At 47.6% G+C, this 14,641-nt stretch overlaps 1 protein-coding gene across 9 annotated transcripts in view; it reads left to right on the top strand.

The window, feature by feature from the left end:
- The first annotated feature begins 2,652 nt into the window (after positions 1-2,652).
- The window catches only part of LOC138480737 (ras-related protein Rab-6A-like), a 457,834-nt gene continuing 445,845 nt past the window's right edge, over positions 2,653-14,641 (top strand). Inside the window, exon 1 of one of the 9 annotated variants that reach the window (XM_069612467.1) lies at positions 2,653-2,820. Coding sequence is in view for 6 of the 9 variants with exons in the window: in XM_069612465.1 (XP_069468566.1) it covers positions 3,219-3,294 (76 nt within the window). In the remaining 3 variants the exon portion in view is untranslated. The other 8 variants (XM_069612468.1, XM_069612466.1, XM_069612465.1 and 5 more) reach the window with 8 other exon arrangements.

Below are 14,641 nucleotides of genomic sequence, written 5' to 3'. Positions count from 1 at the left end.
GTGGTGGTGCATTGACGTTTATGTTTAGGCTAGGACTAGGGGTCTTGGGTGGTAGTGTTATTGTGCTGCTAGTGCAGTTTGGCTAGGACTTAGGGTACTTAGTGGTAGTTTGGTGTGTTGCTGCAAGCGCAGTTTGGCTTGGACTTGGGGTCCTTTGTGATAGTGTTGGTGTGCTGCGGTGGTGCAGTTTGGCAAGGACTAGGGGTCCTGGGTCGTAGTAACGGTTTACTGTGGTGTGAATATTTGGGGAAGGACTAGTGGGTCCTGGGTTGTGTTGGTGTGCTGCAGGGTTGTAGTTTGGCTGGACAAGGGGTCCTAGGTGTGTGTGTGTACCGTCAATGGAAGTTGGTTGGGACTTGTGTCTCGTATTGTGGTGGTTTAAGGGGTGTGTTTTTGCACAGTCTAGTTTGACTGTATTTTCTTAGGTGTTTGTGGTTGTGTTAGGGATTCTCTGTATGGGCGCTGTTGTGAACTGATGTTGAGATGGTGTGCTTGTTGTTGCTCTTGGTGAGCTGGGATCGTGCCCGGGGGTGGCAGCCCTGGTGCCCTAAGGTGCAGACTAGGGTGGAAGTTTGTTTGTGTACAGAAGGTTTGGGGTGTTCGGTAGTGTACTATTTTTGGGAAAGCTGAGGCGTGGCAGGTCCTAGGTTTCAAGGGGCTGCTTGAAACAGCTGGTAGTGCTTAGTTTGTTATTTTCACTTCTCTAGTGTATTTCCAGTTCTGGTTGTAAGGGAGGAGTTAGCCCTTATTCTACTTCGATGGGTTCCTTATTGTTTGTGTTTTGTGGGGAAGGAGTGGATTTGGGTGTGTCTTTGCTAACACGGGTTTGGTTTTGTTGTCCAATTTGTTGGAGGCACAGTTAGAGAAGGTATACTAGGGGTGCCATGTAGGTTATATTTGTCCCGTGTTCCATGGTTTTAGTGCTAGCATTTCCGTAGTGTCATATAATTGGAATTGTTGAGGGTGATAGTGAGCTCCAGGTGGCAGTTTTTTGTCGTCAGTGGAGTCTGGTTAGTTGGTGCATTTATGTGCTGGCCACGCGTGCATGTAGGGGATTGTGTTAGTGATAGTTTTAGTTTAATTCCTTCTTGTTCAAAAAATGTAAGGAGGGAGAGGTGTTGTAATGTGTAGCTGAGTGTGGTGACATCACTGTTGGATGGAATGTAGTGATGTCAGAGTGTGTGGTGTTGGGGATGTTATGCTATGAATACTGGTTCTAAGATTTACAGTTGAGAGCTGAGCTGGCATGAAGGGACATGTTGATGTTATCCTCCTGGCATATACTTAGACAATAAACCTACAAATAACTTACCTGCTGGTCCGGGTGTTACTTCAGGTACCAAGTTATTACACAGAGCACTTTTCTTTTTTACTTGCTCCAATGTGCAGCATGGCACGACTCAGGATCTGCAAAGGCCTGTACCTTTGATTTGCCATGCGTCTCACTCCGCTCTTCCTCCTTGCGGAGGCTCATGCTGCCTTCCCTGCGGCCATCTGATTATGGAGGAATTTCCATTACGAAGTTTCTGCCGCCGTCCCTGCCACCACCGGACCTGGCTGCGCACCCACCTTCTTCATGGCTCCGGTCTGGAGCAACCAGCCTCCACTGACCAGCAGCCTGAAACCTAGGAGGCTGCCGGCACAGCTGACACCCTTCATTGTGTTTGCGGGCGCGCAGAGGGGGAAGTTCACCCCTCCACCCGGATGCAGCAGCCCCATTTCTCAGGAGCCGAACTCTTCTCCATGCGGCGGATTTCGCGAGGTCCAGCCGCTCCATATTTCGTGACTGAGGTTGCCTCTTAACACGCGGCTGATGCTGCATTAGCATATTCACCGTCACTGGGGCAGCAAAACAGCCCCTCTGCAGCCTGTTCTACGTGACAGCACGGGGTCCTGGACCATCCTCATCAACATTTTTATATCCTTCTTCCGGGGAACCGGAGCAGGATATTTGGTTGCTGGGATCACCCGGATTACAAAAGCATGCTGCAATCACGCAGCAGCCCATAGATGGCACCCTAGGGTTTCCGGATCACCGGACGGAAGACAAGTCTGGGGGCACCCAGCCAACAGCTAGGACAAGGGGCATTCTGTCAGTCCGTGGCCACATGGACACCTTCATGGCCTGGGGGCACCCAGGCCAGCACTGATAAGACCGGGGGTTACCCAACAGGGGCGCCATCTCTTTGTGTGGCCTTACATGGTAGGTCACCTGCCTGCTGCGTAGCACGCCGGGCTGCAAGGACACACCACACCAGGTTCCATACTTTTTCAAGACTGATGAGTGGGAGGCCGCTCATTCTTTTTATTTGATACCGTCACATGGTTACTTGCCACAAGCCTCTTGGAGATACCAAGCTCTCAGGAGGGGTGACACATTACAGTCATTCAGGTTGGTATTTCTTAAATAAGCACTCTGAAGAAGTGGGACTTGGATTTTGTAGTGCCAAGTGACGAAAGAGAGCTTCTCCGATGACATCATCGGGGCCTTGACGTGACCTGCCCAGGAGCAAGTAAAAAGCACGTCACGCTGAGGCGCGAGGGGCGTTGCGGGTGGGGCAGAGACAGAGACCCTGCTCTGAAGGCGGCGGATCTGACGTCACGCCGAGGCGCAAGGGACGTTGCGAGGGCCCGCCGCAGGTACGGCAGAAACAGAGGCCCAGCTCTGGAGGCGGCGGCGGATCTGACGTCACGCCGAGGCGCGAGGGGCGTTGCGAGGGCCCGCCGCAGGTACGGCAGAAACAGAGGCCCAGCTCTGGAGGCGGCGGCGGATCTGACGTCACGCCGAGGCGCGAGGGGCGTTGCGAGGGCCCGCCGCAGGTACGGCAGAAACAGAGGCCCAGCTCTGGAGGCGGCGGCGGCGGCGGATCTGACGTCACGGTGGGGAGCGATGGGCGTTGCGTCAGCGAGCTGCCAGTGAGGGAGGAGGCGAGGCGGCAGCGGATGTGACGTTGCCCGAGCACAGCTGCCTCCTGTCAGCTGCAGACGTTTGGGGGCAGTGGCCGGTGCTGATCTCCTGCGGCTGATTCAGTGCCTTCCGCCCAGTGAGCCGGCTATCCCCCACCCGCCAGCGCAGCCGTAGACTCCCCACTAACAGCTGGCACAGCAACCGCCCACCATTTCATATCTCAACTCGCGGCCCCCAGACGTCGTGCGCGCCCCCGGCCGGCCTCGCCCCGCGCGTGCCCGCCAGACTCTTCTCCCCGACAGCGGCCGTCATGTCCTCCACCGGCAGCGGGGAGTTCGGCAACCCGCTGAGGAAGTTCAAGCTGGTGTTCCTGGGAGAGCAGAGCGGTGAGTGCACGGGAGAAGAGCGCTCGAGAGACACCTGTCACTGCTCCATCCTCTGCCTCTGGCTGTCACAGCCATTCCATGTCTCTGCCCCCTAGACAGTCATCGATAGCCGCCCACATGCACCATTGCACACATGCATGGCCATCATTACTCCCTGTCAACGATTTACCTCCAGGCCTTCATAATGCACCCCTCCTACCAGCTGTCTATTAGACACCCCTTTCTCCCCGAGGTTATGACCAGGCACCCGAGCTGGCACTATCCTCAACTTCATCCCTGAATGCAGCACCGCTCCTGCTGGCTGTCTACCTCCAACCCCTTTCCTGCCATCAGCTTCACCCCCTGGCATCCTCACACTGGCTATCTGGTGCCAATGCCATTGCTGTCACTCGCCACGCCCTTTTGCCTCCAGCTGCCACTGAAACCCTGCTCTTCTTCTTCTGGCTGACATTGGCCCCGCCCCTTCTCTCTGGCTTGCCTCTCCCAAAGTCTCCTTTCTAGCGCCCCATACCCCCTCTCTGGCTATCCTAATCCCTCATCTTACTTTTGCTTTTAATAACCCGTTCCTCCAGCCTGTCGGGGCTACATTCTTCCCTCTGGCTGTCCCTAGCATTACCACCTCCCCCAGCCCACACTGGTATTTAGCCCCCCTCTCTCTGGCTGTCCCTAGCATTACCACCTCCCCCAGCCCACACTGGTATTTAGCCCCCCCTCTCTCTGGCTGTCCCTAGCATTACCACCTCCCCCAGCCCACACTGGTATTTAGCCCCCCTCTCTCTGGCTGTCCCTAGTATTACTACCTCCCCCAGCCCACACTGGTATTTAGCCCCCCCTCTCTCTGGCTGTCCCTAGTATTACTACCTCCCCCAGCCCACACTGGTATTTAGCCCCCCCCCTCTCTGGCTGTCACTAGCATTACTACCTCCCCCAGCCCACACTGGTATTTAGCCCTCCCCTCTCTGGCTGTCACTAGCATTACTACCTCCCTTAGCCCACACTGGTATTTAGCCCACCCCTCTCTGGCTGTCACTAGCATTACTACCTCCCCCAGCCCCCACTGGTATTTAGCCCTCCCCGGCTGTCACTAGCATTACTACCCACCTAACCCCCACTGGTATTTAGCCCTCCCCTCTCTGGCTGTCACTAGCATTACTACCTCCCCCAGCCCCCACTGGTATTTAGCCCTCCCCGGCTGTCACTAGCATTACTACCCACCTAACCCCCACTGGTATTTAGCCCTCCCCTCTCTGGCTGTCACTAGCAATACTACCCCCCCCCCACCTCCCCTCGTTGGTATTTCGCCCTCCCAGGCTGTCAATAACACCCCCTTGCTGCCAGTATCACCCCCAGCTGTCATAAGTACTCCTATGTCCTAGCTCTTAATTACACCACCTCCCTCTGGCTGTCATTAGCAATGCCTGCGCTTCCTCTCTCTGTCTGACATTGGCCCCACCCCTTTCCTCTGGCTGACATCTCCCAAACTCTCCTCTGTATAGCCCAGCTCCTGTCTGCCAGTGATCACCCGCTTGGCTTTCCTGCTACCTCAGACTGCACCCCTCCCAGAGGTACTGGTCGTGCCGCCTGCACCTGTCACCCCCGCATCTGTACAGTGCCCCTGCTTTTCCGCACACTGAAGCCTAGACCGTCGACTGCTCGCTCTGGTACACAGGTTCCTTGCCCCACTGGGTGTGTGCCCGCAGTCCAGACCCATCCTTTTTAACGATCTCTCGCGGCGCTGGGGTGGATTTGCCAGGCCTGTGCTTGGACATTGAATAACAAATGCTTCCTGTGAAGCGGTTGATGTAATCCTGCCAATGACCACGCAAGGGTGGGGCTGATCGCTGGAACAAGGCCTTCCTTTCCAGAGCGTGGTGGTTGGGCTGAGAACCTAATCGCCCGAAAGTGTGCATGCTTTATTCATCGGACCTGGCGTCCCAGAGAAAGGGCACTATGTCAGTTCAGTTCAAATTGCATTCTAAGTATGCAGTATTGTGCTTATAAATTCATTGCGGATAGGGGAATCGTGTCACACCAGGTGCGAAACCTGACCCCACAGCTCACTTACATCTCGGTTTAAGGACAATGATTTAAATGTCGTTCTTCAGTTTACCTGCAGCTGCACACTAACGTCAGTGCTTCCAATGCTTCATGTAATACGTATACTTTTGATCGAGAGCACCATGTAAAATAAGCGAACTCAGTGATGGAAGGACACTGTTCTCATTTGTTCCATTTTATGTGACCATATGTGTATAGATACTTTTATAAATTTGCTTCATATTCTGTATTTTTCCATCGCAGAATTTCACTTGTATTATTTTGCACGGAGCTCAGAATCCGGCCCTGAGTATTTTATTCGGTGATGTTTAATGATTTGTGGGAATAGGCTCCCTTGCAGTTCTGGGAAACCTATTTGTTTCTGCAAGCTTGTGAGTCTCACTGTTCTTCAGAGCTAATCTACTTAACCGTAGTGAGTAAGCGGACTCCTGCTCACGTTCGAATGAGCTTGGTAAGTCGTACATCTCACTAGTCAACCGTTTCTTTAACAGTGGAACATCCATACGTGTTTTAATATGGGTCATCTCTCAACCTGTCATCCGTCTGGTATGGGGAGGGGTTTATGGTCTTTGCATCGAAAATTATGCATAAAAATTAAAATCCATTGAGAGAAATCCATCAAATAAATGCATCGAAAGTCTATCTTTTGAATTAAAATTGCATATCCAAAGAAACTTGTCCATCGAATGTAGGAATGGAGACATTTCAATGGTTATGTACTTTTAGAATGTAAAAGATAGCATTTCGATGCATTTATTTTTCACGTTATACAGTTACATGGAGCTGTCCAGTCCTGAAATCTTTAAAGTATTTCGGCACTGGCCAGCTTCATGTAACGTTTTAGTGCTTTCTTATTGGGGTGGGGATTCTCCCTCTAACCTGACCCTAATCCCTAACGTAGCTCTAACCCAACACTTAATTTAACCCTAATTATCCCTCGAAATTCATTCAATGAATATACTTTTCGATGGAAAAGCAATTCGATGAATACATTGTAATGGATAGTAATTCGATGGAAACGCCAGCTACCATGGGGAGGCCAGTCTGGTGGTCACCTTCTCTTATTGCCTCATCTCAGTCTGTGGCTCCGAAGGAACCAGTTGCTCAGAATCAAAAAAACTTTGTAACGCCATTGAGGATACATGGTTAGTCTCTGGAAGCCTATTTATGCATACCTGTAACCCAAGGGGAAACATAGAGGCACCATCAAATCCGTTCAGTTATACACAGTTTGCTGTGGCACGGGTTCCCAGAATGCGCACATGGCTTGAATCCTAAAAAAGTGTGGGGGGGTGACTCTGACGCACCTTTTAGAGCTAATCATCTTTAACAAAATCTGCCCCGTATTTCACAATGTCAATAAACTACATTTTAGTGGCCTGTGATAAGCTATTTATGTGGTCTGGTGGCTAACTAACTGGGTTTGACTCCGGCTAACAGTACCACTAGCCACTCTTATCAAGTGTTTGCAGCAAAATGTTTTAACATTTTTCTTTAAACGCAGAAGATGGGGAGGCATCCGCCCTGTCAAAGTGTGTCCTGAATGCCTGGCACACAATGTACTGCAGTGTTGGACACTTGACCCATTCAACCGTCTCTATATCCCACTACTGTGTAGTGACTTTCTTTTTCTTCGTTTTTAAATTTAGTTATTGTATATTTGGTTTACAATTTAAATAGTCAATGCAAGTGTGGATTTTAAATTAATTGCGTATATTCATTCCTAATAATTCTCAGATGTTCATTCTTACTACTTTTGTGTGATGTTCCTTGAGTACACATTGTAATGGGGTTTGAAGCAGGGATGTGTATTGGGCTCCATTCTTTACAACGCTTATACAACTGATTTGGACCCTACTTTACACCTCATATGAAATTTAAACGGTTCTAAAATCGTCAGCATGTCTTATGCTGACAATATCATTCTTTTTGATCAGACCCGTATCTGTTTACACCGATCACTAAATGTGCTTGCTGATTATGCAAGGGTAAATGACATGGTTATTAATAAATTAAAGACCCGAACAATGTGCCTTGGTGGTATCCACACAGCTATAGAAAAATTCAAATGGCATGTGGAAAATACTGCTTTGGAAAATGCACAGAATTTATATATCCCGGCTTTCCAGTAAAAACTTGAACACCCCCTTATTACGAGGCATTTGCTTATGAGAAAACATGAAAAGATGGCTAGTAATTAAGAATTACTTTGAACATCGTGGGGGTGCAATATTGGGGGGATTCATAGAGATCTATAAAGTAAGAAGTATCCCGTCAATACTATATGCACTAGAAGTTTTGCCATCCGTGCAGGTTAAATGGCTGAGGAAACTTGAAGCAAAATTATTTCAGATCTATTATCAATCTCTGTAAGGCCGTTCCAGTTGAAACTTTGAGGCTTGAACACGGTCTTCCATCCTTACACTTTTTGTGGTGTTTTAGAAGAGTTTTTTGCTATATGCCAAACTGTGTAAATCAGATTGTAGCTCAAATGCTTTGTTTCAACTGCTGTGTGAAAGGAGGAATTCTGATTGTCATAATCCTTTCATTGTCGAACTTCAAAGGTTCACTAAAAGTCATCTGTTAGACCTCGGACTTGAACTGGACATTTTTTGAAACTCGCCCTGATTATGAGAGAATAATTCAACTTAAAACCCAGATATAAAGAATATTCGTATCAGTTTTAAGGGAGGCACCCAACATAGTTATTTTACAAAAAGTGTGTGATTAAACTAATGCACAATAAAAAAACTAAAACATTGTAAAGAAAACGTACAAATAAAGTACAGTTGTTCTCTGAGATACAAATAAATAAAAACCTCTTGCATTCCGGAACTGACTTTTTAAAAAAACTTTCTGACTAGTACTCTAAAATTGACATATTGCTAGGCAGTGTAAGCCCCCGCCCCCAAATACACATATGCCAACATTTATGTTATTCCAGAGATCCTAGGTAACGTTCCTACTAAGAATGTCGAAAGATAAACCTAAGAAACAGTGTCACTAGAGCAAGATCGAAACATAGATACTATCCCAGTGGGACAGAGACCCGCGGACCAGATGTCGGATCCTGGGGGTAAAGGTTGCACTGACCACCCCGTTTCTATCCAACTGTCGGATCAGATGACGGCAATCACTGATTCGAGAATGGCCTTGTAATCTTAGCTACATGCCCTCGGCATTGACGTAAACATTCTATGACAAGACCTCCACAATAATCTCCTTCTGGAGGAGTGAGACGGAAACGAAGAATAACTACTGCAGAGGATGCCACCTCCAAAATGCAAGGTCAAATCTCAGGTCTGCAAGGAAAGACCAACTTACCTGGGGCACAAGCGGAAGATGCAGAGTGTACGAGAAGACGGAATAATGTCTGTATTGTGGGAGTTTCTGAAAAAGGAAAGGGACAGTCTATTGACCACTTCCTGGAGAAATGGTTCCAGTCCATAGTGGGAACTTGAAGGGCTTTCTAATTTCTCTAGCGAATGGACTCTAGCATGGTTTGTAATTGCTGGGTCCTAGCAGCTATTAACTCCTGCTCCTAGCTTAGGAGAGCCTGGTTACCCTTCCACAAACGGCTACCAGGAGCTCCTATTAGCCCTCCTGTTTAATTGGTATCATACCCTTTGTGACATTAACTTTTTGTGCATTTGGGAAAGTTTAAAAAAAATCATAAGGGCACATGCACACATGTACAATAGATCATAAGTAATGGGCAAAAAGTGTACTGTTTTCTCTTGTGAAAATTACATACACAATGTGCTATGTACTTGCTCCTGGTATCCCAGAGGTAGCTCCTGCTTACCGAGTGTTGCCCGATATCCTGGAGCTGGTTTTAGCTCCTGCTTTCAAAATCTCAATTTTGAACCTGCTCGGACCCCCACCGCAAATTATTGTTGGCAGACTCCTAAACTATAGGGACCGCAAAGTCCTACTGCAGGGGCACAGAGGAGAGGGCACGTTGGAGACTGCGGGCCACATGGTGGCAGTCTTCCCAGACTTCACAAAAGCAGTTAAAAAGCCAGGCTCTCTTTCGATGCTGTGTAAAAGAAACTTCAAACAAAAGGCATTAAACATTCCATGTTCTTTCCGGCCACTCTAGGTCTATCATCAGGAGAGAAACCACAGTTTTTTAAAAAAAATGTTAGAAAAATGATCCCCAACCAGAATGGGACTGGTCTGAATTCCAACCAATGGATAATGGGCAAACCACAAGACTGGGTACTGGAAAAAACATTAAAAACTGTTCTCAGAACGGTACCAATAGCAACAATGGAGATTTTGCCTCTGGAAAACTATCCCTAATGATGCCTCTAAGGTAGCTTTCAGGGCTATCTCCAGAGAATATAAAACTGCCATAATCGATAAAGCTTCATCCTTAAATACGAAGATAGCTAACGCAAAATCAGGGACGAAAGAAATCTGCCCTTTTTTTTACAGAGTTGGAAAATCATTCCACCCCCACCTCCTACTCTCCTGAAGGATGAAAAGTGTTGTAACAACATTCAATCTGCCATGTTTGATAAACTGAACACCTTGCAAACCAAAATCCTAGCTCAACTGGCTCTTACTCATCTTATAGCTGACCGTCATAGTGACCTGTCCCCTGTCACTAACTCTGGTCAATCCCCGTCCTTTGATTTCAAGCATATGAGTGAACCTGAAGTCATTGCCCTCCTTAACTCTATAAAACCCTCCAATTGTAAAGGGGATGCCTGCCCGGCTCAGCTCATTAAAGATTGTGCCCCCCCCCCTTGCCCCTTTCCTAACTGCATTTATTAATGTGTCCTTCCAGTCTGGCCATGACTCAACAGGGATTAAGGAAGCGTGGGTACAACAGCTCCTTAAGAAACCCTCCCTCGACCCATCGGTCCCAGGGAACTACAGACCCATTACCACTGTGCCTTTTCTTCTAAAGAGTTTGGACAACTCTCAGTGGACACAAGGATTAAATTCAAACCCTCTGCATTGTCCACAAGGCTTTATGGGGCCTGGGTCCAAAATACGTTCAACTATCCCTCTGCAAATACCTCCCCTCTCGAGGTCTTCGCTCCTCTACCTCCAACTCCCTACGGGTCGGTCTTTTTTCAAAGAAACGAGCTGGGGGTAGATCTGCTTCGGCTGGGGCCTCCCTCTGGAACAGCCTCCCTGCCACTCTAAATCTTGAGGAGAACCATCTCCGGTTCAGGAAGCACTTGAAGATTCCGAATGATCAAACAGAAAAACTAGCATAATAGGCCGGAGGACATATCTCCTAGTGCAAGTGCATGAAGTGGTACAGGACAGACAAGCCAGCCGGTCCTAGTCCATTTAGGTAATGCATACACACAGACTGAGGTGCAGAGGGGGGGACAGGGGGAAGAGTCTGGTCCAGCTGGGCCCTGGGTTAAGTGCAGAGTGGTTGCCCCGCTCAAGAAGCGTAAGATGAAAGTGATGTAATGTAAAACAAAGGGCAGCAGCCTGAAGGCAAGTGCAAAAACTGGCAGGAGAGCCTGGGACCTGTAGGCTCTGGAGGTGACCCAGGCAACCAGTCAGCAAAAACTGAACCGAGTTAGGGAAGATGAGGAGGGTGGAAAGAAAAGAAAGAGGTTAGCAGTGAAGAGGGAGAGAGGAGGAGGAGGAGGAAGAAAAAAGGAAGTTCTTGGGGAGTTTTCAGAACTTAAGATGATCATGCTCAAGACCGAGAGAGGAAGGGAGGCTGTTCCAGAGGGAAGCATCTGCAAAGGATGCAGATCTAACGCCCAATCTGTTTGTGAAAGCGACTCACCCACAGAGAGTTGGAGGACGACGAGCAGAGGGCTCTAGAAAGAGAGTTTTTAGGAAGAGAGCGTTGTAGATCTTGTGGGCCCTGGCCCCAGAAAGCCTTGTGCTCCATTGATCGTGTGTGTATCGGCCAGTTCCTAGGACTGCTGCCTCCTTCTAAAATCACAGATGTTGACGTCCAGTGTTCCGTTACTGAACTGATGAGACCAGAGACAGGCTGCTAGTAACTTGAACTGCAGAAAATGACTACAGTACAATGTAGGAATAATACAGAAAGTAAATATATATGGTAGAGACATCCACCAACCCCTTCACTCTGGGCCAGGCACTTTTCAACTGCCTACACTGGAACCCAGAGTGGGGAACATTCCAACAACTCCAACATTCCATGCATCAGCACTTACTCAAACTCAAGTGACAACAACCAAAACCCAAGTCACAACATCCAGTCTCATGGGCTTGAGTTGATGGCAGCCCCACAGGTTGAAGAGCACTTCCTAGTCGCTGTGGCCTTCTGACCCCAGCCATTGTCTCATGGTGTTTCTGACGCCCCCTCCCCTACCGCGAAAGCCAGTACTATTGTCTGTTTAATATCGCAATGTAAGTGACGATTTCTTCTTGTGAATTTCTTCAGATAACACAAACCCAGTGCCAATTGAAGGTACAATGGTCCCAGAAAGACAGATGCTGAGCGGATCCCGTTCAGTGTCCTCCTTCCCTTTATGCAGTCTGTCCGGACCAGCCAGTCGCAGGGTTTTTTCTTCGCTCTATTGATGTTCATTGGTTTCCTCGCAGAGGTGGAGCGCAATGTAGATACCTGGCTTTCATCACGCTCTGCTCTTGGCATGCCTTAGGACATTATCCGTAGGCCTCATACATTTAGAAATCCAATGCCAGCCTTTGATTGCTGACAGCAAGTGAAAACCGTCTATTCTGTTGGCCCCTAAAATGCGGTCTAACATGCACCAGTGTTCTGTTATTCAGTAAGTCTGGATAGTCTGACCTTGTAGAAAACGAGGCTCCTGCCACACCAGATGTGGCTAGGATAAAAGTTATACAAAGTCTCGGTTTGTGACTTTTAAATGCAAATTAAAAACTAATGTTGGGTAGTCAGCATTACAAATCTAGGCCTTGGTGGCTCACACACACTTTGAGTGCTCGTTTGGTTTATTTTCATTCTGATACAGACCAGTATTGGTAAATTCAACAGTTTGCACTTTTGTGTAGGTGTGGTTTATGTAGTTATCCAGCACTGCCATGATGACACTACCCAACCATAACAAAGCGACAGCTGGAGAATGGTGCGAGTATCTGGGCATATGATGTTCCTGATTACCAAATGCTTATTGAATACATATGCGCAAGCTTTAAGTGGAGGCTTTGCCAATTATTATTTTTTTTAAAATAAATCAAATGGCTGAAGGCACACTCGGTTAAGACATTACACCAGGAGCTGATTTTCGGCATACATTGAGCGATTACCTTTCAGAACACTGATTAGAAATGAGAAGCAGACCCATAAAAGCCCATAGTTTGATGTTACTGCACAATGGAGATGGCTCAAGGAGATCCTAGAAGGCAGACTTTTTGGTGGTGATGGGCAGGTAGAGATTAGCATGGCCATGAACGGTGAGTAAAACTCCAAAACACTGAATCAAATAGCCAAAGCTTATAAAGAGGGGAGAGGAGATGCAGGAAGTGTTCCCAAAGTCGAACTTCAGGCCTTGCTTCTGGGGGAGACTATTTCCAGATACAACAGTGGCGTGGATGAGACTGGCTGTAACCACCATCTACATGAATAGCAGGCTTCTAAAATGAGCAGCTGTATGGGACCCCTCATTCTTCACTTTGATTTTTTGGAATGCAAGCACGCCAGATTTAGGAATTCTGATCCCCTCACTAAATGTAATGGGGGGCACATAACGTATTTTTCAACGGGCAGAGCAACCTAGCCTTTAAACAAGTTGAGACATTGTTTTTTTTGTACCTAAAACATTGTAGTGATTTCCTTGGTATACAGCTGAAGACCACCTTTATTTGAGTTGGACTTTCATTCTTGAAAAACATTTCGATTTTTGAGAAATTGGTGTTTCTTGCCCCGAATTGTCAGGGATATAACATTAGTCCCGTCACTCTAATGCAAGACTATCATTGAAATGAAAAACACAAATATTTCTACAATATCAAGAGGTGCCCGCAGCCTGTGAGCATTATGGCTTTCCTCGCAGCCATGATAATTCTCCTGGCCCTCTCCGCCCACCTCATGCCAACGAGGAATTCAATTCTAACCGCATTCTTTAAGGATATGTGTAGAGCAGGCATTCTTTCATATGAGGATCCATTTACTCTTCACATATGATTAATGTTTTAAGTTTTATACATCTAGTGGCAGGTGTGTGCGTGTGTGTGGCACTGACACACTGAACAGATCTATCCTTAATCTAGGAATGTGTGTATACTTCAGTGGAGTGGTGCAAAACTTGGCAGCGGTCCCTCATGCTCGAGGGCTTCCACAACCATAATGATTCTGCTTTCTCTCTGACACAATTATCGCAACACCTGACGTCCACCATCTGAAAAAAGTGGGTGGACGCTGTCCACCCACGTGTACCCTAGACTTGAACCCTGGTTTAGGCTTAATGCCTTGATTGCATGGGATAACCTTCATTATACCGAGTCCTACTCTTCCTCACCTTCATTAGTTTGAAGGATGCCTGCATACTCTAGAGAAGTGATTTTGCTTTTTTGTGAGGGACCAGAGGTCATTCACCTCTTTGCGTCACTAAGTAGTGCCCAGAAGCCCGACTCTCGCCTGGAACTACTGAAGCTCATGACACTGTGGCTCGTTGACCTGATCTCTGGGAAGTAAATTGGGCGGGAGGAGTTGGTAGCGGTGCTCCTCCACTTTTTAAAAATTGTTTTATTGTTCCTGTACTTTTATTTTAAAAATCGTTCCAGAATGGATTTGTTTTGAAGTGTAGGAAGAAGTTGTAACTTGCACTCAGTGCAGTGCACTGAGCGTGCCCTTAAACAGCAGGCTCATTTGTTTGGGGTTTTGTATTGTACGTGGGAGGCGGTGTGGTGATGGAGTTTGTGGGAGGTGGAATTTAGTACAACTACTTCTTTTCGTACACTTCGACCACTGTATCTGGTGGTCGGATATGAAAGGGTGATGAGGGAGTGTAGGACTTGTAGTAATGAAGATTACCCCTATGTAATCTGGGTTTTACCGCCCTGTCATCTTCATTACTGATTGAAGTATACCGAAGCAACATGCCGCTTAGACTGGCTGATATTCAAGACAAGGCATCCACGGATTGCTACACATGTACTTCCAAACCCTGGAATGAACACAGTGGATAAAAACTACCCTGCTTCTGGGAGGGTACTTAAATGCTGCAGATAGAACCCACTCACTGAATAAAGGCAGTCCCCACCAATTCGCAGATGGTAACGGGACATTATGTTGTAACTTTCCCTACATGGCAATGTTTTGCATACTCTGTGGGTTACAGCCTTCTTGTGA

Source organism: Ambystoma mexicanum, chromosome 5p (assembly GCF_040938575.1).
Source record: "Ambystoma mexicanum isolate Mex_15411 chromosome 5p, UKY_AmexF1_1, whole genome shotgun sequence".
NCBI lineage: Eukaryota > Metazoa > Chordata > Amphibia > Caudata > Ambystomatidae > Ambystoma > Ambystoma mexicanum.
The sequence above is the reverse complement of the archived record's forward strand: the minus strand, read 5'-3'. Positions and strand labels throughout refer to the sequence as shown.